The sequence below is a fragment of the Temnothorax longispinosus genome, chromosome 5 (assembly GCF_030848805.1).
Source record: "Temnothorax longispinosus isolate EJ_2023e chromosome 5, Tlon_JGU_v1, whole genome shotgun sequence".
Taxonomy (NCBI): Eukaryota; Metazoa; Arthropoda; class Insecta; order Hymenoptera; family Formicidae; genus Temnothorax; species Temnothorax longispinosus.
In genome coordinates, this window is record NC_092362.1 from 1,987,963 (window position 1) to 2,014,596 (window position 26,634).

The 26,634-nt window shown below is 39.5% G+C and overlaps 1 protein-coding gene across 3 annotated transcripts; it reads right to left on the bottom strand.

Moving 5' to 3' along the window:
- Positions 1–1,030: 1,030 nt before the first annotated feature.
- Positions 1,031–25,158, bottom strand: Wdp (Leucine rich repeat protein windpipe). 3 transcript variants are annotated; one of them, XM_071777655.1, is made up of 3 exons: positions 24,783–25,158; positions 8,407–8,456; positions 1,031–5,273 (listed from the first exon to the last, which is right to left on the bottom strand). In XM_071777655.1, the coding sequence occupies exon 3, from the start codon at positions 5,254–5,256 to the stop codon at positions 3,172–3,174; it is 2,085 nt and encodes a 694-aa protein (XP_071633756.1). In that variant the 5' UTR covers positions 5,257–5,273; positions 8,407–8,456; positions 24,783–25,158; the 3' UTR covers positions 1,031–3,171. The 3 variants fall into 3 exon arrangements, with proteins under 3 accessions (XP_071633756.1, XP_071633757.1, XP_071633758.1); XM_071777656.1 differs by having other exon boundaries at positions 8,403–8,456; XM_071777657.1 differs by lacking the exon at positions 8,407–8,456.
- Between the last annotated feature and the right edge of the window lie 1,476 nt (positions 25,159–26,634).

Consider the following 26,634-nt stretch of genomic DNA (forward strand, 5'->3'; position numbering starts at 1 on the left):
GGTACGATCTAAATCAACGCTAAATCAACAGGGTAAGTACGGACTCGCGATAACATACGTCAGTTTGCGCGATAACACGACGGTTTTATCTTGTCAAACCGGTTTTTTTCTCCCATGTTAAATACACATATATTGCCCAGGCAAGATTAGTAATCGAGGAAATGACAAATGAGACGGCGAGCCAATAGTAAAAGGTTTACTCTGAAGAAGAGCAAAAGTACAAGCGTATATAATCTTCTTGGAATACTGTCTCCTCCGTCGAGATTCTAACTGTAATAACGTCAGATTACCGGTTTGCATGTATCGGAGACGCTTCGATCCTAAATTACAGTAATTTCTTATATCAGTCTGAAAAATCACGATTATAGTTATGAACTAATCATCCATCATGTTAATGTATCATTTGCGACAATATGTAAGAGAGGCGGTGAACGGCAACGTACATAGATTATGAATTATTAAATTATTAAATATCTAGTATATATTTAGCAATACCCAGTAATTCATATCACCCTGCATAGTGGGCGGTGTGATGAATTACTGGGCATTGCTAACTATATACTAGATATTTAATAATTTAATAATTCATAATCTGTGTATATTGCCGTTCACCGCCTCTTTTATTGTCACTTACGCATTTATCGGCTACCTGTGTGGCATCGGCCGCTTATTATGGAAAAACATAAAACAATTTAAGATGTATGAATTTTCATTTAAATTCACAGGATCTAAATTTACAAAGCGATTATTAAATATACATTTGTATATGTATAAATAGGATATTGATATGAGAGACATATATTTCGCATTTCTTCATTATTTGTTTCTTTTCTCGCGTTATTTGTTTCTTCGGTAAGTCGACATAAGTTGTGCTTTCTTCAGGTGCCGAGCGTCGTTGGATATAGTTATGTAACAAATATATAAAAGAAATCACGTGTAGTACGTCGGTGACGTGGTGTTTCGTGAGCACGAGAACAAAGCGAGGTCAAAGATTACCCGTGACGCACACGATTAAAAGTAAATGATGATATCAACAAAATAACACTCTCTTTTATTGACCAAAGGCTGAACATATAAATAAAGTCTTACAATCTTCGCTGAGCTCCTCATTTTCTTATCGCTAAGTTAAATCCAACGAATGCGTTATCGTTGGGACAAGTTTCGATCTGACGGGGGTCCGCGCTTATCTTAAAAATTAAATCATATACGCCGTAACAGCATTCTCGACACATTTTTACTTAAAAGAATCATACGTAAAGAATAATAGTCGATAGTGTGTGGATAATATGATAAAACACATCGCGGCGCTTTGTCACGCCGCCGCTCACAGCTACGTGACGTGTCCATTTAACTGATAATCACGCGACGGAGTGTCGTCACATACACGAAAAATCTCCGTCCGTCTCTTCATTTGCGCCGTGCGCAACGAATAAATACATTAATGCACATGAAAAATAGCGAGTCGCTGCCTTTCTGAAACGTGTGTGTGCCTCTAAAGTCGCGAGGGAATCGTGTCCGTTACAAGAGAAGAATAATGCGATAATAGAATATTACGTATATATATTGTCTTTGACGTGAATAATGGGTCCTATAACGTTAGCAGTATATTGTCAAATCGTTCATTAAACGCTCGCACTCCGTATAGCTATCCGTACTACAAGCTGTCCCAAAGGTCATCATTATTCGTAATTGGCAAACTCTACCTCTCATTGGAATTACAAATCTCTTCGCCAAACCGCGTACAAACGTGTCACACGTAAAACGCCGCGCTAAATACTGCGAGATACGCGTTGGCAAATAATCTGTAATTCGATCGAAGGACGGCGTAAGGCCGAAAACGGTGCGTGTATTAATCCTCGATGGTTCGTGCGTAGAAAAATTATGGCAGAACTGGAATGCTCATCGACGCCTGACGTACGGCGAACACTTTGTCGATCCTCGATTAATCCGAGGATCCTCGCGATGCGATCTCGCGCGACAACGAATATACCTACCGCGGAATTCTCGACGTCCTCGCTCTGGCGCTCGCAGGACACGCGAGAGGCCCGTTAGGAAGACTGACTAGTGTACTGCGGTGTTAACTTGGAACGTTACTCCATCCGCGGAACTCTACGCGTATGGCATAGATACGGGATGTCTAAAATATCGCGTATTTTTTTGTTCAATTAAAAATTGAGGGAAAAACAGTTGATTTGAGATAAGAGTAGCTCGTGAATTGTAAGCGATAAAAGTCGTAAGATTTTGACAATGGAGCTCTTCGAGTGTAGCTATTAAATAAGAGAAGATCTTTATTTTAATTCTTTTAAAGATGGATTTTGCAAATTTAACTTTAAAAATTAACAAAAAATTTCATGAAGTGTGATTTTAAATTCTAATTTTAAAGAAGCTTTGCATTCATACAAGTGAAATAAATAGATAAATTTAGAAATTATCAATTAATGTTAAAAAAAATTTATTTTTTTTGCATCTCTTATGTAAAATAAAGGTATTTTTAATTTAAATGTATTCATAGCGCTTTATAAGAGATTACAATAATAATAATATTTATAGATGAAGAAATTACTATATATGTGGATTAATTCTAACATTTCTTGACTTATAATTTTTAAATTCATCTATTTATTTTACTTATACGTATACAAAGTTTCACGAAGATCAGAATCTACGATCTCGCGAAGTTTCCTTAAAAGAAGACATAGTCGAATAGAATAATGTCATCATAAATAAAAAAGAATACGCGATAGCCGAAGGACATCCTGCACGGCATACAGTTTCAGCAAATATATACATATAGCATTTCGTGCGTCCGATTGTTCAACGAAGCGGCCCGAGGTTACATCTGTTCCTCAGTCACCTTTCGCACACTTTCAGCTTCCTGCCGAAAACAATAGTCCCCTAGCCACTGTCCGCGCGTGTATGGTCTTTGACTCGGTTGATCTTTCTTTATTACGAAAATCCATCGCGAGAAGTCAATTTGCGTGCAATCCTAGGAACAACGGCGTTATTATAAATCACATCTGGGACCTGTCGCATTTGTAAAAAGAAAAAGAACTCTTCTCCCTTATTTCTGCACCAAATATTTGTCTCTCAATTACGTTCGACAGACGAGCACGTCGGTCGGTCGACATAACGTTCGTTATTTCGCGTAGATTCTCTCCTCGGGACACTGCTTCATGGCGTCTTGACTAGATTCTCACCAGCCATTGTTCGCGTGATGAGTATGGGCGTCTTTGGCACACTATCGGGAATCTCCTGCAAGGTGATCTTCACTCTTTGGGCCCCGGGGCTGAGCGGTGGCCCATTGGGCTCCGAAGCGTTGTGATTCGGGGTCGGTCCGTTGGTCGTCGCCATCGAGGTGGAGGGCAGCGGGTTTTTATCCTCCAAGAAGTTCTTCCTCAAGGAATTCACGTCAATACGAGGTCTCTCCTCTCTCACCTCGTCGTCCTGCGAAATTGCATTTTCGTCCTGCGAAAGTCGCTTCCTGGGCGGTTTCACGGGCTCCGAATGATCGACAGTGCCATTGAGACGCGGTGCTTCTTGCGTTTGACGACGGTCATCGTCGTGGATCTCGTCAGTCTTCGCGTCGTCGTCGGCGGATTTGACCTTCACGAGAGGATCGCTCTCGAGTTCCGTTACGTAGGGCGTGTTCTCCTCCTTCTTTGGCTGAGTCGAATTGTCGCCGTGCTCCAGCAGAGACTTCTGTATCTCCTTCATCTCGGTGCCGGTCTCTACGTCGGGCGCTTTCCTCTTTCTGCATATCTCACCCCTGTACGCGGCGAAACCGATCAGCGCCGCGACAATGGCGAGCAGAACGGCGAGAACGACGTACGAGCCCATGCCTTTCTTGGACTGCTTGGGCGAAGATACCGCTTGTTCGTTGTTATCTCTATCCATGATATTACCGGATTTAGAATCGTCGATCATATTAGGAGGTTTCAACACTTGTACGTCGTTGACTTTCGGATCGGGCGGTACGATCTTCGTGGTAACTTCGGTAGTGATTTTAATGTCGGACTCGACCGAATGACTCTTGCTGGACACGATTGGCTCCTCGGTGGCCAGTTTAGTGGACGACACATCTATAAACTCCTCTTCCTCAAGATCTGGGTCACTGGTCTTCGACGTAGTCGCGGAAGTTCCTGTTAAGCCACCAAAAACCATGTTCCATAGAGCTCCCGTGAAGGACGACGATTCTTCATCGGTATCAGCTTTCTCGGTCTCCTCCTCGTCGTAATGCGCTCCACCGGCGCCGGATCCTTCGCCGGAACCTTCGTCCCCATCGCCGGAGGCCAAGGGTGGATAAAACAGGACATCCTTGATGTCCTCTTTGTTCCGCGACATCTCGGTCGTGGATGCTTGCTCCTTCTTGTCTTCATTGTCAAAGAAGATTTCTTCTTCTTGCAGGGAACTCGTTGTCGCGTCGGTAGTGATTTCTTTCGAGACGGAAGATTCTGCGGAATCTACCAACACGGTCGGGAAAGGAGTCTCGACTTCCGGTTCTCCCGGCTTTTCCGACGTGCTGTTACTGACCTCCGACCCACCGTTCTCTTCCTCATCCTCTTCATTGAGCTCGTCAAACACATCTCCGGATCCTAGATCCGGCTCCCCGGATCCCTCCGCTTGATCGTTCTGCATCTCCCGATCCTGCTGCTCGAAACTGCAGATGATCACCGCGTTCGGTTTCATCAGCGACGTGCCCTTCATGTTGTCGGGGCCCGCGCATACGACCTTCTTCGATATCGTCACGCCCCTCTGCGCGATAAGATCGCGGACTTTGAGAGTGGCGCAGTTGCACTCGAGCGGATTACCGTGGATATCTAGGTGCTTAAGATTCTTCAGGCGCGCCAGGGCGGGCGGTAGTTGCTGAATGGCGTTTTTCCGCAGGTTCAGACTTCGCAGATGGGTCAGGCCCTCCAGGGAGGCTAGCTCCAGGTACTCGATGCGGTTGTCGCCGAGATTGAGACTTTTCAAGTTACTTAAAGTTCGAAAGCTTCCTGGTTCGATCTTCTTCAGATCGCCGTCGGATAGGTCGAGATGCCTGAGGCTGGTCAGATTGTTAAGGAGGCTCGGGACTAAAACGTCTCGCGCGATCGGAGCGGTCAAGGACTCCAGACCCTGCGTCTCGATGTGCTTGAGGTCCTCCAGCTGGTCGCACCATGCTGAAGTGCTGTTCTCCAGTTTGCAGAGCCCGTGGGTCCATCCCGAGTGATATACAAGGATCAGGACGAACGACAGCAGAGACGGTGCTGCTCGCATCTTTCGATCTGATTTACCTGCAACAAAGAAATCGCGTGATGATATGCATATGTGTTCGTTATTTGTGACTGAACGAAGAGATTTTATGTCACTATATAGATGAATATTTATAATGAAGATAACATTGAGATGCGTCGCGCGTTTAGAAGATAAACGGATTATGTAGCTCGCTGTGTCAGGGACGAGTACGAGCGTTCGTAACGATAATTATAAATATTTTCGTATGTTAACTCCGCGCGTCATGGAATCGAAGTGAACGCTGCGTACCGAGATGGCCGACGTGACCACCGAAAGGAGGTCAACGCGGCGGGTGAGAGAAGTGGACCTTTAAGAGCTAAATTGGATACATGCACCGTGTGTATCTGAAGATGCCGAAGATAAGCAATTATCGGAAAGTACGATGCACAGTGTGCATCCACTAAGAAAACGTTACTCCATCGCGCGCCGATTTCCGGTATAACTTTTCGTAACAGCGAGCGAAACCTATTGCTAATTATTGCTATTACGTTGTACTTTGTAATATCCTGTAATCGCACACGCGAATAGAACGTAATTTTCACGGTCCATTCAAGCAGACCGTGAAGGAAAGTAATGAAAGTAAAACGTCCCGGGCTGGCTTTAAAGGCAATGATTATCTAATGCCTGCAATTAGTACACACGCCCAGCCCGACGGTAATTACCGCCGTTGTAGCACCTGCAAAACATCCCGGTCGATCTTAGTCGCGCGTGATACGTTCGGCACTCAATTATCCCGGCCAAGCTGAAAAGCGATGGCGTAACGCTTGATAAATCCTGCCATCATCCAGCCAATCCTTATCAGCGTATTATCATTGCCTCGGCAATCGTCAATGTGAGGCAGCAGATAAGAGGCGGTACAGTTTGTACGATAAAGTAAGAATTAACTCGTGAAAAGGTACGATCATTAAGGGCTTAATATTTCTGTTAGCCGCTGTAATAACTCGAGTACATCCTTATTGAGATATATATTTTATAATACATATATCTCTCACCCATACATTCCGAAATTTAAGAGAGTAAAAAAATTAAAACCGAATAAGTAACATTTACTTCGCCAGTCAATAATTAACCCAATTAAAATTGTTGCGACAAATATTATTTCACCCTGGCTGAGGTAATATTTTTTGTAATAAATTTAATTATTTAATTAAGATGCTTATATATATTATAAGCATATAAAATTACATCAACTTTAGAATAACTAGAATCTTTGGTTGAAACGCGGTGTGACGATTTGTCACGACGATTATAATCGTTGCCACGATTATAATCATTGCCAGTACAGTCGATTAAATTATTAATTGTGTAAAAAAATTAGTTTACAAATCTTTTTTGCTGATTATATAGTTCCAGGAAAAATACTTTCCTTCGATCAATATGTGAAATATAATTATGTACAAATAAAAAAAATGTAAATGTCGAAGTTCGCGCATATTAAGATAGCTATTCCAGCCGTTCTGTAACTAACCGCCTAGAGCGAGGTAGGATCGTCGTGTCGGGCTGAACGAAGAAAATTTATCAGTCGAGCAAGCCTCTTTTTCACCGTTTCAAATACCTCTTTGGAACGCTAAACCGCTACGACAGGCGGTTCTATACATAGGAAGACGGAGGGCGAGCAGTTTCGGCATGTCATTTGCATTATTTTGCATACTGTCCGGCGGTGTCCGCATAACGGTGACGTCATTTCCAACTATAAACAGCCGAGTAAAAGAAGGAAAGAAAGGCGATGGTTCGCGCGCCGCGATCGCGCAACGACGTGCATTGAACTCGCATGACCGATCGTAATCGCGTTAATTGGCCGGCTGCATGCGCGATTCGACGGTGCAATTCTTGCGGTGCGTTAATAACTCTAACCGCGGGATTGAAATAAATGTCCCTCGCTATCAATGAGATAAAAGCAAATAATGGATTTTATTGTGCTTGTTGAAGATACCGATAAGCCGATACCCCGGTTTCTCACCGTTGCGTAATCGGGTTCGAAATCACGCGCTCTCACCTCGTGATTAACGATCGGTACCGCGTAATTAATGAAAAAAATTAGTAGAGCAAATTAGATTAGTATATTAACAGAAAATACATATTGCGCAAAAATCACGTATCAGCTAATAGATACGCGATGACTAAGCAATAATAAAATAGAAAGACTTTTTTTGTTTCAAATATCCAATGCATAATTTCGATTCTAACAAAAAAACTTTTAATATTAAATTTGTCATGTAAAAATGTCGACGAGTTTTTCCTTTTTCCAATTTTTACCGTCGGGAGAATAAAAATTCGAAAGAAGAACACTACGAAAAATTTAACGCTATCTTTTATGTTAAGGCTCGCAACGCATTATATTTTTTGCATGAAAGATCTGAAATAATTTGTGATTTTATCGAAACAAGAGCGCGTGGTTTGCGTTTTCCGGCGTTTTAATCTTCGAATGAATGTAATGGCCCTCGAGATCTACGCACGGCAATGTAAGACATGTTTTACGCGATCGCGTGGGTAGAGGCAGGTCATGGCCAATGGGCTCGAAATCTCGGGGGACGATTCGCTATCCCGGGCTTCGGATATGCGTCCACGCTTTGTGTAACCAATACGTATGTTACGCGTGTGTGTGAGGTTTGCGAAGAGCTACTTCCTGTAATTCTACGAACGAGGCTTTCGCATGAAAGTGGCATGGTGTGTGGTGTACGGATGTGCCACGCGGTACGGGTAGCTGACGCGTGAAAGCTTTTTTCAAGCTTAACAGTCTTGGCTTCTTAGAAAAGAAAGAGACTCGCACGTTTGTATAATCGAAAGTAACAATGACGAAAAGTTACGTCCTTTCATTTGCGAGAAACGTTCATTTTAAGTTACGTCAAGGTGTTTACGTTTTGCGAAAGACATTGACGATGCTAATTGCAAATACAAACATGGCAGTTAATTGCGCAAAGTCGGTCAGTACACATATCCATTTATCTCGCATGCAACAGCAAAATTTTATTTTATCGGCTCTAATTAATAATCCACGATAAATCATTATTAATCAGATATCAATCATAATAATCGTGATGAAATATTATTATTATGGTTATGAGAAATTATGTATTTAGTCTCCTCCCCAAGTGTCATGCAATCGATAGAGTATCTTAATCGGTCACTTACGACTCGTTTATTCAGACGTGGTTTCGGCAACACCGCGATCTCGAGGGCATCTGCAACACACACGAAACAGACGAGTAAATTCCCACGTTAAGTATACTCCTTGATTGAGCGCGTTTTAACAGCAGAGAATCGCCGGCGTATCGGTAAGATCAATAATCGATTTGTCTGATCGTCGAGCAAATATCTAATAGAAAATCAATTGCGACGATCAGCATTAACAAATGATAAATTAATTCGCTGTCTGGACATTCCTATTCTTAACATATGCGCTCCTTCGTTTCTTCGTCGCATCGTCCGTCACTTACGCAGCATTTGTCTCTCGATCGTGGCGCGCGCGTAGTCGCTTTTATCGCGCGCGAGCGTTCGCGCGAGCCATGGAAAGTTGTTCGCGACGATTCTCTCGCGGTGTAACCGCAGTATCATTTCGCGAGGAATTTCACGTGTTCGCATTCCCGATCCCGGTATGTACCTACCTACATGTATCTACCCACCGCGATAATCCGCTCGCATGGCTCCCGCGTCGATTTGCTCGCCGGAGCGTTAAATCGTTCGCCCGGATTTTCTCCGCGACGCACAGTGTGATATATTTCAGTAATTTAGGAGGATTTAATTCCTGTGCCAAAATAACACGCCTTTTTAAACAATTTATTCAAGAAAAATTATTGTAATAACACTTAAAACTATTACAATTTGTGCGTGTGTGTGTGTGTGTGTGTGTGTTCTCTCGATATATTTCAAACTGTAAAAATAAGAAATTATATACATTAAATATTAAAAAAAAAACGATAAACTTTTAATTGATATTTTATTCGATCCAACTGGCTACATTTATTATTAGATACTGTTGACACGATGTCTCGACCATTGATTTTGGTCCTTTTTCCTTAAGTGCAAATTTAAGTCATAAAAGCAGTAAATAGACAAATGCTTCTTATGGTTGTTTTTATACTTTTTAAAGCATCATTTGGTAATAAAATGTCACCAAACTTTTGCAGAATATAAGTAAATATAGCATCAAATCTTGCTGATGGACTATATTCAGTCCAAATGTCGAAAATGGTTTGGCGCAAAATGTGAAGTCTCATTCTAAAATTGAGAAATCAGTTTTTGAATTTTTCAGCCCATCCATCACTGATTACTCCACCGGCCATCCACTAGCCATCCTCCGGCCTGCGTTTAATCCACCGATTTTCCACCGACCGTCGACCGGCCTACGTTTAATCCACCGCGACGACGGCTACACTTTCGTTCTCGTTCCTCCTTCTTCCTTCTCCCCCCCCTCTCTCCCGTTGTGCAAGGTTTGTCTCGTGGATTTTTCCCTGTCTCCCCCGTCTGCATCGCGTCGCTGACTCACTTTCCGGCGCGAGATTTCTAGTCCTTGACTTTCCGGCCCTGGATCGTCGCAAACGTTATTACACGGCAGGTTGTAATTATTATTATTATGACAACATGCGCCTATTTTTTTCCCCTTCGCATCTTTTCTTTTATGGCCCGCATCCTTCTCGGTTTCGTAATCGCGCGCCGCCGCGTTGCAAAATGTCTCGCGCTCGTGTGTGCTAGATTCGGCATGCCGGGTTTCTCGGGTTCAAAGAGACACAACGTCGAATCGATTATGTCGTTCAACATCGTGACATTACGCACATTAATGAGACTTATCGCTATCGCAAAATACGATTTCTTCGTTTTAATTGGCTATTTGCGCGCGGATAATAACATATCACGCTGCGCACGGTGAATTATGAATAATTAAGTTGAATTGACCGAGATTTTTTTTGTAATAAATCAATCAAAGCTGCGTAATCAAGGCTGCACGTGTTTACCTAATCGTGTTACCCTTGAATCTAAACGAGCTCGGTGTTTTCAGAAATTTTAATTATTTATTTAAGTAATTATTTAATTATTATAAGACCGTAGTCGAGCATTTCGCAAAGAAAAGTCAACTCCAGATGCGAGGAACGTTTTGCATGTGTAAGTACTTAGCGCGCGATTTTTTTTGCGCGCGAATTCAGCAGAAAATTCGTAACGAGCAGTGTGCACCGAACGTGTATATATGCCTGGTTTGGTCACGGCTCGCTTTTTGCCGACTCCGTTCTTAACGGTACCGAGACGCGTCCTCGTGGTCCAGTTCACCACGTGTTTCCAGGGGGAGCCCAGCGATTCGAGGATTCATTCCGGCAGGTCGTACACCTCCGTACGGGGGGGAAGTTAAAAGCGGCTGCGGAAACACATCGCTCGCCTTCATTCCAGCGATTCGTATTTTAATACGTCCGTCTGTTGACTCCTGATCACGCGATCCTTATTTATTCTAATTTAGCCTCATTAACTCGTTGCGTGCGAAAGCATAGGCTGCGACGCAAGGACATCGGTCTCTGATTATGTGCTCGTCAATGTTCCTCGCGTAGCGATTATTGTGTTTCCCGTGAGATTTTTTGTTCTCGGACTTTCGATTATTTATTTATTTATTAATTTCTCGATGAGTTTACCGCTCAAAAATTAGCTTATTTTGAAGCGGACCTAACAAGTGCGTAATTATAAAAGTAGACGACGAACATTCTCCCTCGCTTTGCAACGTGCATAAAAATATGATTAATCATGCGCGCATGAATGGACTATTATTAACGGGTTAATAATATCGTACTGTCGCTGTTAACGAACTCTCTGCTGTGATAAAAACCGCGTATCGTTTGGCATGATATTTCGCGCATAACGGCACTCCGTTCCGACCATCAAGGCGTTTTGTACATCGGCGAATTAATCAATTAGCTAGTATTTAATTTTGTTCCCAAAAGAAAGAATCGGAATCGATAAATCATTACTTGAACATGTAGAGAAGTGACAAGCATCAATCTATCATAATGCAAACGCGATTTTATTGATGACTTTTCTATCCAGTTCTCTTGTTTTTTTTTTCATTCCACATTCTTCTGTCTACAGTTTAATTTACAAAATCATTCTGTTATCATCCATGGCCGATGTGCGTAAGTAACCAACGTCATCGATCATAAATTGAACTTTGATCGTGAAGTTGATGGTACATTCCACCCGTCAATATAAGATCTCACTGGAAAGATGTTACAGTTAAGGAAATAGCGATACAATCTTGATTTATCTTTAGATTACGGATTACAGATTTTTTTAGGAATTTGTAATTCTATTCCAGTGATTGATTTTAAGCAACGGACAGAAAGAGGAAGAAAAGGTTTTAGAGAAGCTTGTAACATAAAGAGAGGAGGAGAGAGAGAGAGAGAGAGAGAGAGAGAGAGAGAGAGAGAGAGGTAATTTATTGGGTAATCTAAAAGTAGAACACGAGCTTTTGGAGAAAACAATGAGAATGCAAACATTATTACTTTAGACAAGAAACAGTGCATTGAAGATACAAGATACGTTTACGCTCTGGACACTTCTCACAACTTTGTTGACTGCCTTAAACTACATTTAGACTGACCCTCGACAATGCTTGCCAAGAATTTCTCACCGGATCGAATTAGCAATTTTGTTGATCAATACACAGACCGAGAATCTCGCTGTTAGGAATTTATTTACATCGGCAATAAACGAAGTTGCTCGGAAAATCCAAGCATAAACGTGCCTTCATGCGCTCGAGATATGTAGACAGGAAGAACCGGACTGAAGCCCCGGTTTCGAAGAAATTGGAAATACCGTGACGAATTCCGCAAAAAACTCTGGAGTCACGCACGATCGGCGTCACATTGTAAATCGTCGAATGGACGACCGTCGTAAATGAAACTTAATTGATTTCGGAGCACGTGTACGTATACTTCGCAACGTCGCTTTTATCGATCGACAGATATCTGAAATGTATTACGTATTTGGAAACGTATTATGTCTCTTCCGGGAATGCTTTTTTGTAACCGATTATTAATTTCTATAGTCTCATTTTTCTTGCAGATGATATTTCCTCGTATCATTATAAATGAAACAAAAAGTCTAAATTACGATGGAGAATCTGACGAATTATCGGTTATCACATCAAAAACGTAATTTGTATAATCGTTGCATGTAATGTAAGTAATTTCTTTCTTCATTTTTTAAATTTTTTTCTCACAAATTGTTGCAAAATCTTGATAAAGATCGCAAAGTAAAGAACAGATAATAAATTAAAGTAACAACGGTAATGAAGACCGCACCGGAGACAATCCCGTCTTTCTCGTGTAAGTAATATCAAAGTACTAGTATCACGCATTCGTGCGAAACGATTACCAAGCCGCAACGCGTCTATGGATCACGCTAGAGGCATACGTCAGAGCAAGATAGGTCAATCAACTCGAGTAATCGCAAATAACAAGATTTTGCGTTGCTAATAAGTCCCTCTAAGACCGCCTATATGACCGGCTCACAATTAGTGCCGATCGATCGGTTCGCGCGCGTAGCGCCGATGGATGCGATGAGACATGATTGCTGTTAAGTTCGCGTAAACTTCGAGAAGCGATTGCAAAAGAACGACAGAATTCAGACGGCGACGGGGCAATGGCCATCGGTGACAGGACTGAATGTTGGAACAGGACTTGAATTTATTGATCTTGAAGCCCCAGTACACTCTTACATATCGACATATTTCTGTTTCGCGTTATCTGAGATCTCTCATCGCCTCTTCGCTTCTCTTTCTCGAGGAAGATAAATGAGCAGAAATAATATTTGTTGGAAACGGAAGTTAAGATTTCTTCATTGAAAGCTAAGATCTTTTCAAGTAATTCTTCCGACAATCCGTCACATCTTTCACATACGCGATAAAAATTAATAATTTTTTCGCGTTTAAAGCACGCGCATAATCGTTCGACTTTCCACGGTGATTGCTGCTCCGATGAAGCTGTTGTCAGATCACCACGCCGTTCGCCATAATTTTTCATAGATTATCGATAGCCAGCGACTGTTCTTATCGTGTTAACGGAGCGAGGACGGACGCGCGAGTGATTCAAGATCGGTGGGCATCCGTGCGTCGTGCGAAGACCACATGTGGCAGTCGCCGTGCCTGAAATAATATCCATTGCCTGCCAATGGAGGCAATTAGGAACAATATCGTCGCGCTGACATACATTTCGCGACGAGACGGCAGGCACGATCTCGTCGCAGGCGTCGCTCAAAAGCCAATTCAAACGAAACGGCGTTTCTAACGTGTTTTCTAACGAGTCGTCGTACCAGTCGTTGAACGTGCTTTGCTATTAGTTGACAGTCCTCCTAACATGGTGTCCTGTCGAACGTCAAGGTTTGTTCGTTGATTGTTTGTCCGTGACAAAGTTTCCCATTTATTCACATTCCGTATCAGGAGATTCAATCGAGCATTCAAAATATATCTTAAGTAAGTCCGAATCAAGTCCGTGTGGATAGTTTTTTTACGTTATTTTATTTCGTTTCTCTTGTGAAATTATTGATTTCACCGTATGTCATCAATCTTTATTTTTATGCTCGCAGTAATAATACCACGATACTTCTGACATGTTTAAGTTTATCTTTCGAATCTATCAATAGTCTATCTTGGTTCAGCTTGTCTGCAATGTTTCAAATGTAATTGATCGATTGTATCAATCTTATCTGTTTAATATTTAAATTAGTATAAAAAAAGAACTAAAAGTTTTTTAATCTTAAAGTACATATATGTACCCTGACGTCAAGAGAATAATATTTTCGCGCATTAATCCTTCTCAAAATGCTTTACTGTCGGATATCGAGATCGTCATGTATTAACATGTAAAGAGCCGGTCGGCCTTCACTCTTTCATTACGCGTAACTCTTAGTAAAACAGACTTGTCGCGATTTAACAACAGTTTTACAGTAGAATTTCTGAAAAAAATAATATTTCAATAAATTTAAAATTAAAGGATATAAAATTGCTACATTAAACAATCACACACAAACAATATCTTATTAAAATTTATATCTAAAGTAAGATCGTGTTTTTGATCGTACATTACATATAAAATTGTTACAATTAAAAAAAAAAAGTGCAATAAGCTAAAGCTTTAATAATAGCTTCACAAACGTTCTTACAAGTAAATTATTATATAGTTTTATGAATTTATTTTCTTCTTATCTTTACTGTTTGTTATTCTTTTCTTTGTCAATTTATTATACCTATATATATACTGATTATTAAATTTTTTTAAAGAGTAAATGGAAAGATCGTAAAGCTCATACCGAAACAATTTCCATTATACGTCACTACTATACTATACTGCACATAATCTATTAACAAACGCATATCATCAGTCCAATTTGAATAAAAATCTGGCTTTAAATACTAGTGGGATTAATGCACTGGCTGATAATCTTCGTTTATACTCAATTGGTCGCAAGGGTCATTATAAATCCCGGAAACAATCACATTTCGCACCTCGTTGACAACGGTGATGTAACGTTTTGCATTTTCATGTCACGCGATCGTGATGCACTTGACTGCGTTTTTATCCGTGATTCGTGCAAAAAGATGCTGGATCTTCAAATATTATTATCGATGGAATTGAAAGAAGTTATTTTGTTCTAAGCTTTGCAATGTATAAAATATAAAGTGCATCACTTTTCTTTGTCACTTAAACTTTTAACGTTTTGTTTCTCTTTTTATTTATCATTATACTATTTTCTTCATAAACAATCTTTTAAGAACAATTTTATTAAAAAGCAAAAAATAGAATTCGGAATTGCAGTGTTTATAAGCTTCACGATATTTTCTTTAAATAACAGAATTTTAATTCAAACTTTTTTTTTAACTTCGCTAAGCTTGATACAATTATTGTCAGTTAATTCATTTCTTTCGTCTAATATAAAAAAACGTATGTAAATGAAGATTTGATTAATTCAGATTCCGCTACTTATTGCAACTGAGTATAAAATCTTCATTTACATAATTTTCTTATCAATAATCCGGCTTTATTAATTCCTGTAACATGTACTTAAGAACAGAAAAATTTATTTTTATACTTTTGTAAAAAAAGACGGATACATTTTTATCAGTAAATACCAACCAATGTGTGGTACCTTGATAAGACGCTTATCTCGGAATATGTTCTCAAATAGATAAAGCTGAGAGAAAACGCAGTAGGATTTTCATCTCCTACGCACGATATATTTTACATGATGTTTCCGTGAATATATAAAAATTACGTGATTATAAAACTTATTATACTATCTGTGTTTTTCTGTTTATCTCTATTATTAACACTTTAAATTCGCTAATAATTACGATACATGTAATATGCACAATGTATACAACATTTTGAATTTTCTATATCTATAATAACTGGATGCAGTTATGCAATAAGTAACCACCAAACACCATTTTCGTGATTTTTAGTTCTGTATTGTAAAGTGCACTCGACGTGGACAGGAGATTTTTTAGAAACGCATATAATACATAAAATTGTATTTGAGAAGAATTATAATTTTGTCATAATATTGAGATAACGTTGGCGTTTTATTTCTAATGTTTCGTGGAATTTGCTCTAGCGAAAAAGTAAGGTTTTGGAGTTGATTCCACTTTGCAGAACTACGTCTAATTATCATCTAAGATGACATTACTGATTAAATGCACATCTCACGAAATTGTTATGTAATAATTTTGAACTTATGTCACTCTATTATACGTCATTATATAAGAAAGAAGATAAAGATTCAGAATTAGAAACAGGATAAGGATTTTTTTATTATTATTGACGTCTCGTAGATAAAAATCGTACTGTGGTATTTAAGTTAATAATCTATATCTGTTTTTCTATTTTGTTGTTTGTAGGATATTAGTCATATGCTCGCCACTAATAATTATAATCAGGCGCAATATCATTCATGAGTTGATATAAAATATCAGTGTGTGACACTATCAAGTAGTAAATATTTGATTGTGTATCTATTTGATTTAAAACTGTCTTAAGAATTCCTCCGTTTCTATTTCTCTCTTTACCTTAATTAACAATTTCATAATCAAAATAACAATCCATAAATTATGTAAGTGATTATAAATCTATCATATGGGCATAATTATATCTCAAATTGGATAGATTTACATATTTATATGAATAATATTTTATATTCATTATTTAATTTGCTTATACTAGTTAATTTAATAACATTATATTTTACAAAAAATATGACAGTTATTTACTCTCATTTAATGCCGCTAACCGTCGTCAAGTTTTTCAATTAATTTATTCAATTAATTTTAAATTTCTAAAAATTGTCCAATTTTTAATATTCCTCCAGAGAAAAAATATTACAAACATTTGTGTCCTTGTCCTTATTTCTTTTCTAAATACTTTCCATTCTGTTTGCGAAATAATCACATTTATTTCGACCATTACTATTCTATTTAAGGAGAGGCAATTAAAAGTTGATGACGCCTTTCAGTTCGCCAGGAGATTTAAGATATTCCGCTCACATTAGTCCTGTGTTGCGTTATGTAACGTGGTATATTGCGATAATATGTCAGAATTTCGTTCGTGTAACTTAAAGAGCCTTGGGTGATAGCGATCATTTTCATCGTCCACCTCGGTTTTTCAGACCGCAGGCTGACTATTGATATGCATACATAAAAAGGTATGCTGAACTAGAAAGCGCGTGAAAGAGAGAGAGAGAGAGAGAGAGAGAGAGAGAGAGAGAGAGAGAGAGAAAGGGAACGACAGAGAGAAACGATAGTGGAAAGAGTTGAAAAAGAAATTATGCAGGATGTTCTTGCATACATTCAACGAATGATACATGGGAGTGTCAAAAGAGACAAAAAAAGGGGAGACAGGTCGGTAGACACGTTTATATGTTTTCACAATCGGCCATGAACGAATCAGAATGCTCCGCAGAAGACATTATCGGAGATAATAGAAGCGGCTAGTAGCACTGAATCAGTTCAATCGAATAAAATAGTCCGCAGTAACGTCCCAGGAAACTGCGGAGCAGTAATCAAGTATGAAATAGCCTAGCTATTAAACATTAATAGCTTGAGAAGATTCCAAGAGAAAAGAGATGCAAACATCCACATGATTTACATTTTAAAGAAATTGTATCTTAAAATGAAACAAAGAATATTATTTTCATAAGAATATAATTTTCATGTTAATTATAAACTTATCTTAGAGGATTAAGAGATTATAATATCAAATATATTTATTTTTATTTTCTTTAACTTTACATTCTAAGACAAATACTATTATTAAAAATTTATCAAAAAAATAATTTTAAAAACAGGGAGATAAATGTAAAAAAGGAAAGTATATAAAAAGAAGAAAAATGTACGTAAAAAAATTATTTCAAGTTTTAATTAAATTCAAAATATTTTTAATTTTTTCTCAACTTTAGATTTATCTTCCAAGTTAAAAAAAAAACAATTAGACCATTGTTTCTCAATGTATATTGTAAGTATGGCGTAGAAGATTAAAAAAAAAACGGAATATAAATTTACGGAGAAAAAGAGAACAAAATGTTGGGAGGGTATATATATTCAAAAGAAGAAAAATAAAAGAAAAAACGATAGAGAATAGATGATAGAAGATAGAATAAATATACAGGGGTCGCAGTCACTTATGCCGTCTCTGGAACATCAGCATTGCTAATGACAGCCGTTAGTGACGACCTTCGTCACATTCAGGCCTGGTGGAGGAAAGATCTCACACGGCTCAACTCGAGGCTCAACTAACTTCCCTATCTTTCTCCGTGACCATTTCGCCATTCGGCTCTCTACCCGCCGTCCTCTTCTCAAAAGACACGTGACCTCGTGAGGGCTCGACATACGTGATACGTGCGTCATGAAGCCAACAACAATTTGAGATTTGCGAATTAACGCGGCGGCACCGGCGAGTAATGAGCACAGTACTTAATGAGCTGCATTTCTCGGCGCAATTTAAAATACCGCTGCTAATCCACGAGATTACGAAGGTGTATTATTATGAAAAAAGAAGAGATTTCTTTTCATATTCTATGTGTGACATACGTGCACATTCCGATATAATAATATTAATCATTTGTTGGTTAATAATTTTTTTAATTGTTAGTCAACATCGTACGTTTTATGCATGCCCGTTAAGAAATTTTAAATAACGCATTTATAGTAGATCGGTAGAATTTAAAAATACTGCATTAATGAGAAGAAAGTACCCCAATCTGTGCAGCTCCCCTTCAATGCGCGATATTAAAAAGGTCAAGACCAAGTGATTGCTTCAATGTCAAGATATTGATAGCCAATTCTGGAATGTAAGGCGTTTTGACACATGAACTCTTAAGAATGCAAAACGATGAAAAAACTTGTCGTCCAATTTGAATAAACTTATCTGTATCTTGGCATACATTTAATTAAAAAATTAATTATGGTATCAGTAGAAATATCCAATACCACAAAAATTTAAAGAAATTAAAATTAATCTTTTAACATATTTTTATTTAAAAGAGAAAATCAACTTCTCTCATTTTTTTCTAAATGTTTGCTTAAAATAGTCAGATGACGATTACATTAATATATACATCTAATAAAAATTATTATTATTATTATTATCGGTCATAAGGAAACATAAATATTAGTAACAGTAAGGTGTTAATCGTGCGTAATTAATGAATATGCAATGCGCAACTCGTCTGCGGCTTCGAATGGCGCTCGTTTCCTTTCCGTGATATGCAAATAAATTGCGTAATGAGCCAAAATATATCGTCTGTCGCGTCTCGTTCGTGACGACCTTTTGGCACATGCAGATTTCGTCATAAACATATAGCGAGAACGCCAGAGAGACAAACGTACCGCAGAAGTTTGAAATTTATGTAAAAAGTGACAGTCAACCTGAAAGATAAAGTGCGATTTGTTTGATTTTCCACGCTTGTTGCGTTATCACGTATCGATAAGCGCGCGATAAGGGGTACATAAGATATCGGGAGAAGCAGTAAAGCGCCTCGTACGATTTTTAAATCACGAATAGCACGATACACTATCACGGTTTCTCTTTTTTTTTTGCAATGCGATCAACAGCGTTGAGTCTCGTGGAAAATTTTCGTGCCGATTTGAATTGTTATCACAAAATTTAGCTCATTCACCGCAACCCAGTCATGATTAGTCACAGGGGTAAATATGTCAATTGGCAAGATAAAGAATGCTAAAAATAAAAGATTCTTGGCAAAAATTGTAGACTATACACATCAGACTTTTGTTAAAGCTAATCACACATCGAGAGGTATAGGATTAATTTTTGGGCAAAGAATTGGCGGATTAAAAAACATAGGATTGGTGTGTAAATATTTTAAAATGCTTTAATGATGTTAAAGCGATAAAAATTCGCGATAAAATTAACAAGATTTTCCTATTTTCACGCCATATGTTTACATTGTTATAGCAATAAAAAGTGAAAGCGTTATCTATTCGTTTACGTCAATGGACGTAATGAGTTTCTTTTCTTGGCGAGATAAAATCAAGTGCCGTTCAGAATTCAAAAGGTCGTATAAACGTCTTATAAACGACGTCCGTCGTTTATAGAATTATTCCGGCATTATTACCGCACGCGATCCCGGAAAGCGCAATTTTCCGTTTTTGCGAGAGCTACCTGTTACCAAGAAGTGTGAAATCCACGTATTCTCGTTTAGGCAATGTTAGCATGAAATTTCTTCATATAATTGATTTACGACGAATGAACTTGGCTAATAGAACAAAATATAAATCAATTATTTCTTTCTTTCAAGTAATATGAATTAAGAAGGGAGGAAAGAATAATTATAGCATGAATATTAAATTAACTCCTTTTCTCATTAAATGACTGAATAATAAAAAGTATTGATCATTTAATATTCATGCTAATTCTTTCCTCCTTTCTTATTCATATTACTCAAAGTAAGAAATAATTGATTTATCTTCTGTTCTATTAGCCAAGTTTATTCGTCGTAAATCAATATGAAGAAATTTTATGCTAACACTGCCTAAACGAGAATACGTGAATTTCACACTTCTTACGGGTCATTTCTCACTGGGAAGCTTTTGACATTAGGACAATCTTTCAATAATTTTTAACGCACCAGTATTACAATATTAATAAAATGATTATGATCATCGTTATTGTTATTTCACATCTCAATAATTATTATTTCTTGTCTCTTTTTCGAAGCAAACACTTTTGAAAAGAGAAGAAGAATATATCCATTGCAGCCATTATAGTATTCATATGGATATAAACTACTTTTGCCTTTGCATTATCATTGCATTGTCTGCATAAATTACACGCGTAGAGAGAGAGAAAGAGAATCTTCAGAACGCAGCGCGCACGTGTGAAGCATCGTTATCTGCGGTTATAACCGGCCAATACATGGTATAGAATCGGTAGAAACACGCCTCGGAGGTTTCTCCATTCTCGACGTTGCGTCGCCGCGGGGCGCGGTGTGTGCCGAAGTGAAGATACAACGTGGCGTACCGTAACATGCCGCGCATGCATATATACACGAATGCACACGGCCGGAAAGGTAAAGGTGGGTTCGATGACGTCGCGTGGTCGTAAACACCTGGGAACTCGTTTATCGCGATGATACAGACGCGCCAACCGATATTGCATCGCTCTGCCTTGGCCTGCTCCGCCAACACGGAGTAGACGCGGAGTAGATGCGTTGGACGAGTAATCCGTGACGATCGACGTAGAAACGCTCGCGGTTGTCCGCGTCTCTTTCTCTCTCTCTTTCCGACTTCGATATGTCACGGTAAGACGCTATTCTCAAAGCGAGGGACACGCGGTTCTGTACATGCGTCGCAGGTGCAGCGGCTGGAAGAGAATCTTTTGAAATTAAATCTCGTCGGACCGTTGTTGAAAAAGAGACAGGTCCCGCCAGATTCCGAGAGTTCCGTAAGTATGAGGCAAAGATAAAAGTTCCTCGAGAAATTCCGTGTAAAATTTTCCATCTTTTCGTTGTTGCTCCTCCTCATCTCTGACGTGCCGATTTTTCAGCCGCGCGTGCGTTCGGATGTGTAACTTTCTGTCGAGCTTTAAACGCTTTAGCGTCTAAGTTAAACCAGGAAATATTTGCCGACGATTATCTTTATTTGCAGATATTAATTATGCAATTTACTTTGTCGCTTACTCTTCTCGGAGCTGATCGTCGCTTGACCGGTTAACGAGCGCTCCGTGTTGCATACTCAGAATAATATTTTACGAGTACATCTGGGCGATCGTCGGTCATCTCGAGAACCGGAAGATGCAAAGAGCGTCCAGCTTGACGCTCATTACGCCGCCGGGCGACTTGTCGTTGATAAATCACCATGAATTTTCCGGAGTAACGTCGTGAACGTCACAGGCGGATACGGCGTGTTTTCTATTTGTCATTTGCATGCACGTGCAGGTCCGCGATCGCAATCAATCCGAGGGGAAAATTTAATATGTCATGATTGCCCGTGTTTTCAACGCCGGCACCATATTCGCGAGGCCTAGCAAGTGTCACGGAGATCTCGGAGATTGGCGGGGGAAAAACGAGGAGAGAAGAAATAACGCGCGCGCGCGAGAAAGTGAAGCTGTCTTGTTTTTCGAAAGTAAAGCTGTCCGAGCAGCTTGTTTCCCATAATTTGTCCAGTCAATCGCGAAGTCGCCGTGAAGTTTCGATCTCTTCGTGCCCGGCCGTACATTCGAAGTTCGCCATTCAAAGCCACGTCCACGCAGATCTCGGCCAATTGAATTGTTCAACGCCAGCCGATTGTCAATCCTGCGACGCATCGGCCGGACAGCTTTAACTTGTCACCGTGTCACGCCGGACACGCCGCGGTATTACGTCTCCTCAAGGTCGCCAGAGATTTAGTTTCTTTCAATTTTCTCGAGCGTCGATGAGCCGACTACCACGTCGGATTTGTGCTCGGGCTCCAGGATCAGCCGCTACCTTCTGATTAACGCCGTTACGTAATAGCCGCCGTCACAGACGGCCACGAAGATATCTTAGGCCGCGCAGGCATAATCTCGTGTACTTAATCCCAGGCGTCGGACGCGCGTGCGGGTATGCATACGTGTTGCGTGCACGCGTACGGACGTCGCCGCGTCGTGGAGACGCCAGAGCTTTCCACGGAAAGCTGTCACATGCGCTGAAAGCGGAGATTCGCCCGATTAACGTCTAAGAATTTTCGTGCGACTTTCCCCGCAACGTGAAACATTTCGGCGGGACTAACTGCGAGGATTAATAACCGGTTTAACCGCTGTCTCGTTTAACTTTAAACCAAATTTAACTCCATTTTCAAGAATGCAGCGCTATTTCTTGATTTTAGTCCCACAGAAGAAGGAGTAACTTTTACGTAAAGATTTATTTCAGGAACTATCTTAAAAACTGCGTTTCTGAATCATAAAATTTAACGTAAAATTTATCTATCTTTAGAAACTAATCGACCAATTATGTAATTATCCGCTAATGTACAATGTTGATTCGCTCGACTCGCCAGAAGATAATAAAAATTCCGATTCGTGTCTTATCTAAGTCACGTGCTACTTGCTATAATCAGATGCATAAGAACGGAAAAAAATGAGAGCAACGAGTTTTGGAACGTGTTACGCTGATTGCGAGAGGCTGCGGCTTCCAAAGTCATTTGTTCGTTAATCAGCGAAAAGTTATACCCGGCGCCCGATGCAAGAACGTGACAAGCGCCACAATCAACTGAATCAACTTGTGCATATGTATTATACACTGTAATATACACGAGTTATTCTGATATACAAATAAACTGATATATAAATAAACATTGCAAAAAGATAATATTTTGATGTTCATATCGAAACTTCCGAAATTTTTCAATTCTCTTTTTTATTTTCTATCTTATATATTTTGTAAGGCAGTACAATTTAAGAAATAATTTAACTTTATAAAAATGCCTACTATTACACAGAAATCGCGTCTTTTTTATCAGAAACATTATAAGTAAAATTACAATAAAATAAATTGTTATAAGAAACAATTATCAAATTATTTATATTATTGCAATAATTATATTGAGAGTGGAAATTTTTTTTCTAAATTAATTTGATGGCAGCTGATTGATTTGTGACATTATTGATTGATTTTGCCTTAAGAGATAACTTGCTAACTATTGATTGACTTAGCTATTTGATAACTTGAGTAATTAAGACATCACAAAAATCCATTAAAAGTGATTAACCTTGCTATTCACTCGCAGCGAAAAAGCTTTATCATTAGGTTCTGAAGTAAGTTTCGCAGAAAGTTTCTAAAGATGATTACAGTATTCCAGAAATTTTATGAAGATCTATTACGGCCCGGGACAAAGACAATCACCATCTGCGGCACGACCCTGACTACCACGAGGTTGTGTTATTTCATTTTTAGCATTTCGTTCTAATTTTAGAAAAACGCTTCGACCACTAAGACCGGAAATATAGGTTCACGGAAAGCAGAGCGTGTACAACAAGCCTCTATCTTACTGCATCGGAAGTGAATTCGTAAGTTGAACGAACACGAGTAAAACGATTATGTAACACTATCTAATAAATCACTTAATAAATTTTATTTAAGTAATCAAATATGTGCATATTATAGTTTGTGATATTATAGAATGTCTTAAATCATAAAAACCGGTATATTGCATAAAATACAATGTAAATATCGTATTATATACAGTTTGTATTAAATTTTAGTGTCATATCCTTAGTCTTTATCTCTATTTTTAAATTATTAATTTATCGAAAACATTTCTTTATTGACGAAATTTAAAATAAATATCTCTTTTCACGACGTATAAATTCTCAACTTTAAACTTAATAAATGAGTCTTAAAACCAGACAATAATACAAAACTCATTCTAGGAATTAGTAAAAAGAATAATATGCTGTTATTTTCGTATTTCTGAATATTCTTTTATTAAAAGGTTTCGAAGTCTGTTATTAATGTGTATCCCCGGACTGCCAGTCAGTTTAAAATTCAGCGGAAAAGAAGTACGTTCCGCTACCTACTATTGAGCTCAGGAACCATAACTTCCTGAGGCTCGATAGTAACTGCACGAAACGTGCATGCAATAATGATAAGTTTGCAATAGCGGCGCATATGCCGATCTCTACACCTCCCAAATTCTCATGACATATGTCACGTACGATCTTACGTCACAAAAGTAATTCATTCACTCGTTCGCATATAAGTAGGGGTTCGCTCACGCACACACATACACACACACACACACACACACACACACTCGTACGCGCATCCACACACACACGTTTAATTCGTGCAGAATCGTAAAAAAGAAAATTAATTCATTTATCCCGGAACGCAAAACCGTAATCTGCACATACTCTCACCCACACCCACAACCTCCTACACGTGCTCTCTCTCTCTCTCTCTCTCTCTCTCTCTCTCTCTCTCTCTCTCTCTCTCTCTCTCTCTCTCTTTCTCTTTTTTTCTCTTTCTCTCCCTCTCAAGAAACTTGTAAAAAAAGAAGCTCTTACCTCTTGTAACAGTATCCCGGTATCCCGTTCTTTTACGAACGCGATCGCGATAATCCGCCCTCGCGTTCGCCTCCTTGCTTCGATGACGATCGGCGGAGAAGCGATGATTTCCACGGCGGGGTAGTCGAGTCACCCGCGAGGAATTTTTCGCGCTAGTCGAAGGTCGTTCGATCACTCGCGATCGGTCTCAGGGAGGATCCGACCGACCGAGAAGAAAAGCAGCCCGATTGCGCCCGGCGCGCGCGCGCACGCTCGCGATCCGCGATTGCTATCGCGCGCGATTCGCTTGACCGCGAGGATTGAATGACTACTGGCTCACCGCGGCGGGATCGGTGCCGCGAAAAGATACGATCTATCGCAGCCTGAGGCCGAGTTAGGACTGTGGACTCTGACAGGCCGTGACTCCGTTCTCTCGCTCGCGAGGGCCAAGCCTACCGACTCGCCACACTCCGCACCTCGCTTCTCTCCTGATGCCGGCTACGCGACAACGACCCCACCATCGTGGCTCCTGGTAGCACGCCTGGTAGCGCTCGTGCGGAGTGGTAGGAGCAACCACACCGCTTCTTCGCTTCGCGCCGCGCCACGCCGCCGCCGCGTTGGGCCACGCCGGTCCGGTCGCTCTCCTCTCTTGGTGAACCGGCGGAATCGGCGTGACGGAATTGCCGAGGCACCCGATGCTCGTGTCTCTCGCGACTCAATCAAGGGAAGTGTGAGTATACGCGTGTATCGTATGCGCGAATGTGTAGTGGTGCCAGGTGGCCTGAGATAGCTTACGAGGACCGGTGTTTTCACCATCGATAAACGTCATCTACCACTATTCCGCGGATATCCAGCAGAAGTTCAGTGGATCTTTATCGGATACGACAGGCGTATGATATCCACGGGACTTTTGCCAGTTGTCTAGCGCTGCCTGGAGTCATAATAGATGTTTAACTGCAGCTGATAGCCGGTACTACAAACTGGAGGAGAGACAGAGTATAGTTTTCTTCCGGGTAATTTTACCTGACGGTGAGACGCGTGAAAGAGAAGTTCCGTGAACATTAACTAAAATTAATTGATCCTCTCTGTCTTCCTTGTTCTTTCGATTCAAAAGAAACTGGTGAACCATTTAAAACAATAATTAATATTACATTTAAGCAATCGAATGCAAGGTAAACGAGGAATTTGTGTTCAATGTAATTAGAATTCTTCTCAGTACATTTTGAGACATCTATACATTTATCTAATATCGCGCATACATTATTTCTATTAATTTTCTTTAATTTATTATTGCAAAAATTTTTCTTCGACTGTCATCGATATCAAAATACGTAAAACTTTGAAGAAAATATTTAATAATATCAACATCTATGATATTTTTACAGTTTAATGTATAATAATAATTGAAAATCAACTAAATAACAAAAAGGGCTTGGGCCGTGACAGGATGTTCGTGTCGACAATAATATCTATGTGAATTTTTATATTCCAACTCAGTGAACTGCGCGCCGAATATTTTCGGTCTTGCAACACAGCCCTATATAGTTTTGCTATATTTCTTCATAATAATTTAATTATAGAGATGCTAATCAGCATCGATTATTTAAATCGATTATCGATTTAAGTATGTGGATTTATTATTCCGGCAAAACTAGGGCTGCAAGACCGAAAATATTCGGCGCGCAGTTCACTGAGTCGGAATATAAAAATTCCAAAACACAGATATTATTTACACAAACATCCTGTCATGGCTTTTGTTATTTAGTTGATTTCTAATTTCATAAGAGGCTTCTTGTATTAATAATAATTGAGATTTCTGCAAGTACAGGATAACTACAGTTATATAATCACCGCGTAACTTCATGCACAAAAT

Coding starts and splice junctions, on each gene's coding strand:
- Wdp (XM_071777657.1), bottom strand. CDS start 5,256: ATGCGAGCAGCACCGTCTCTGCTGTCGTTCGTCCTGATCCTTGTATAT.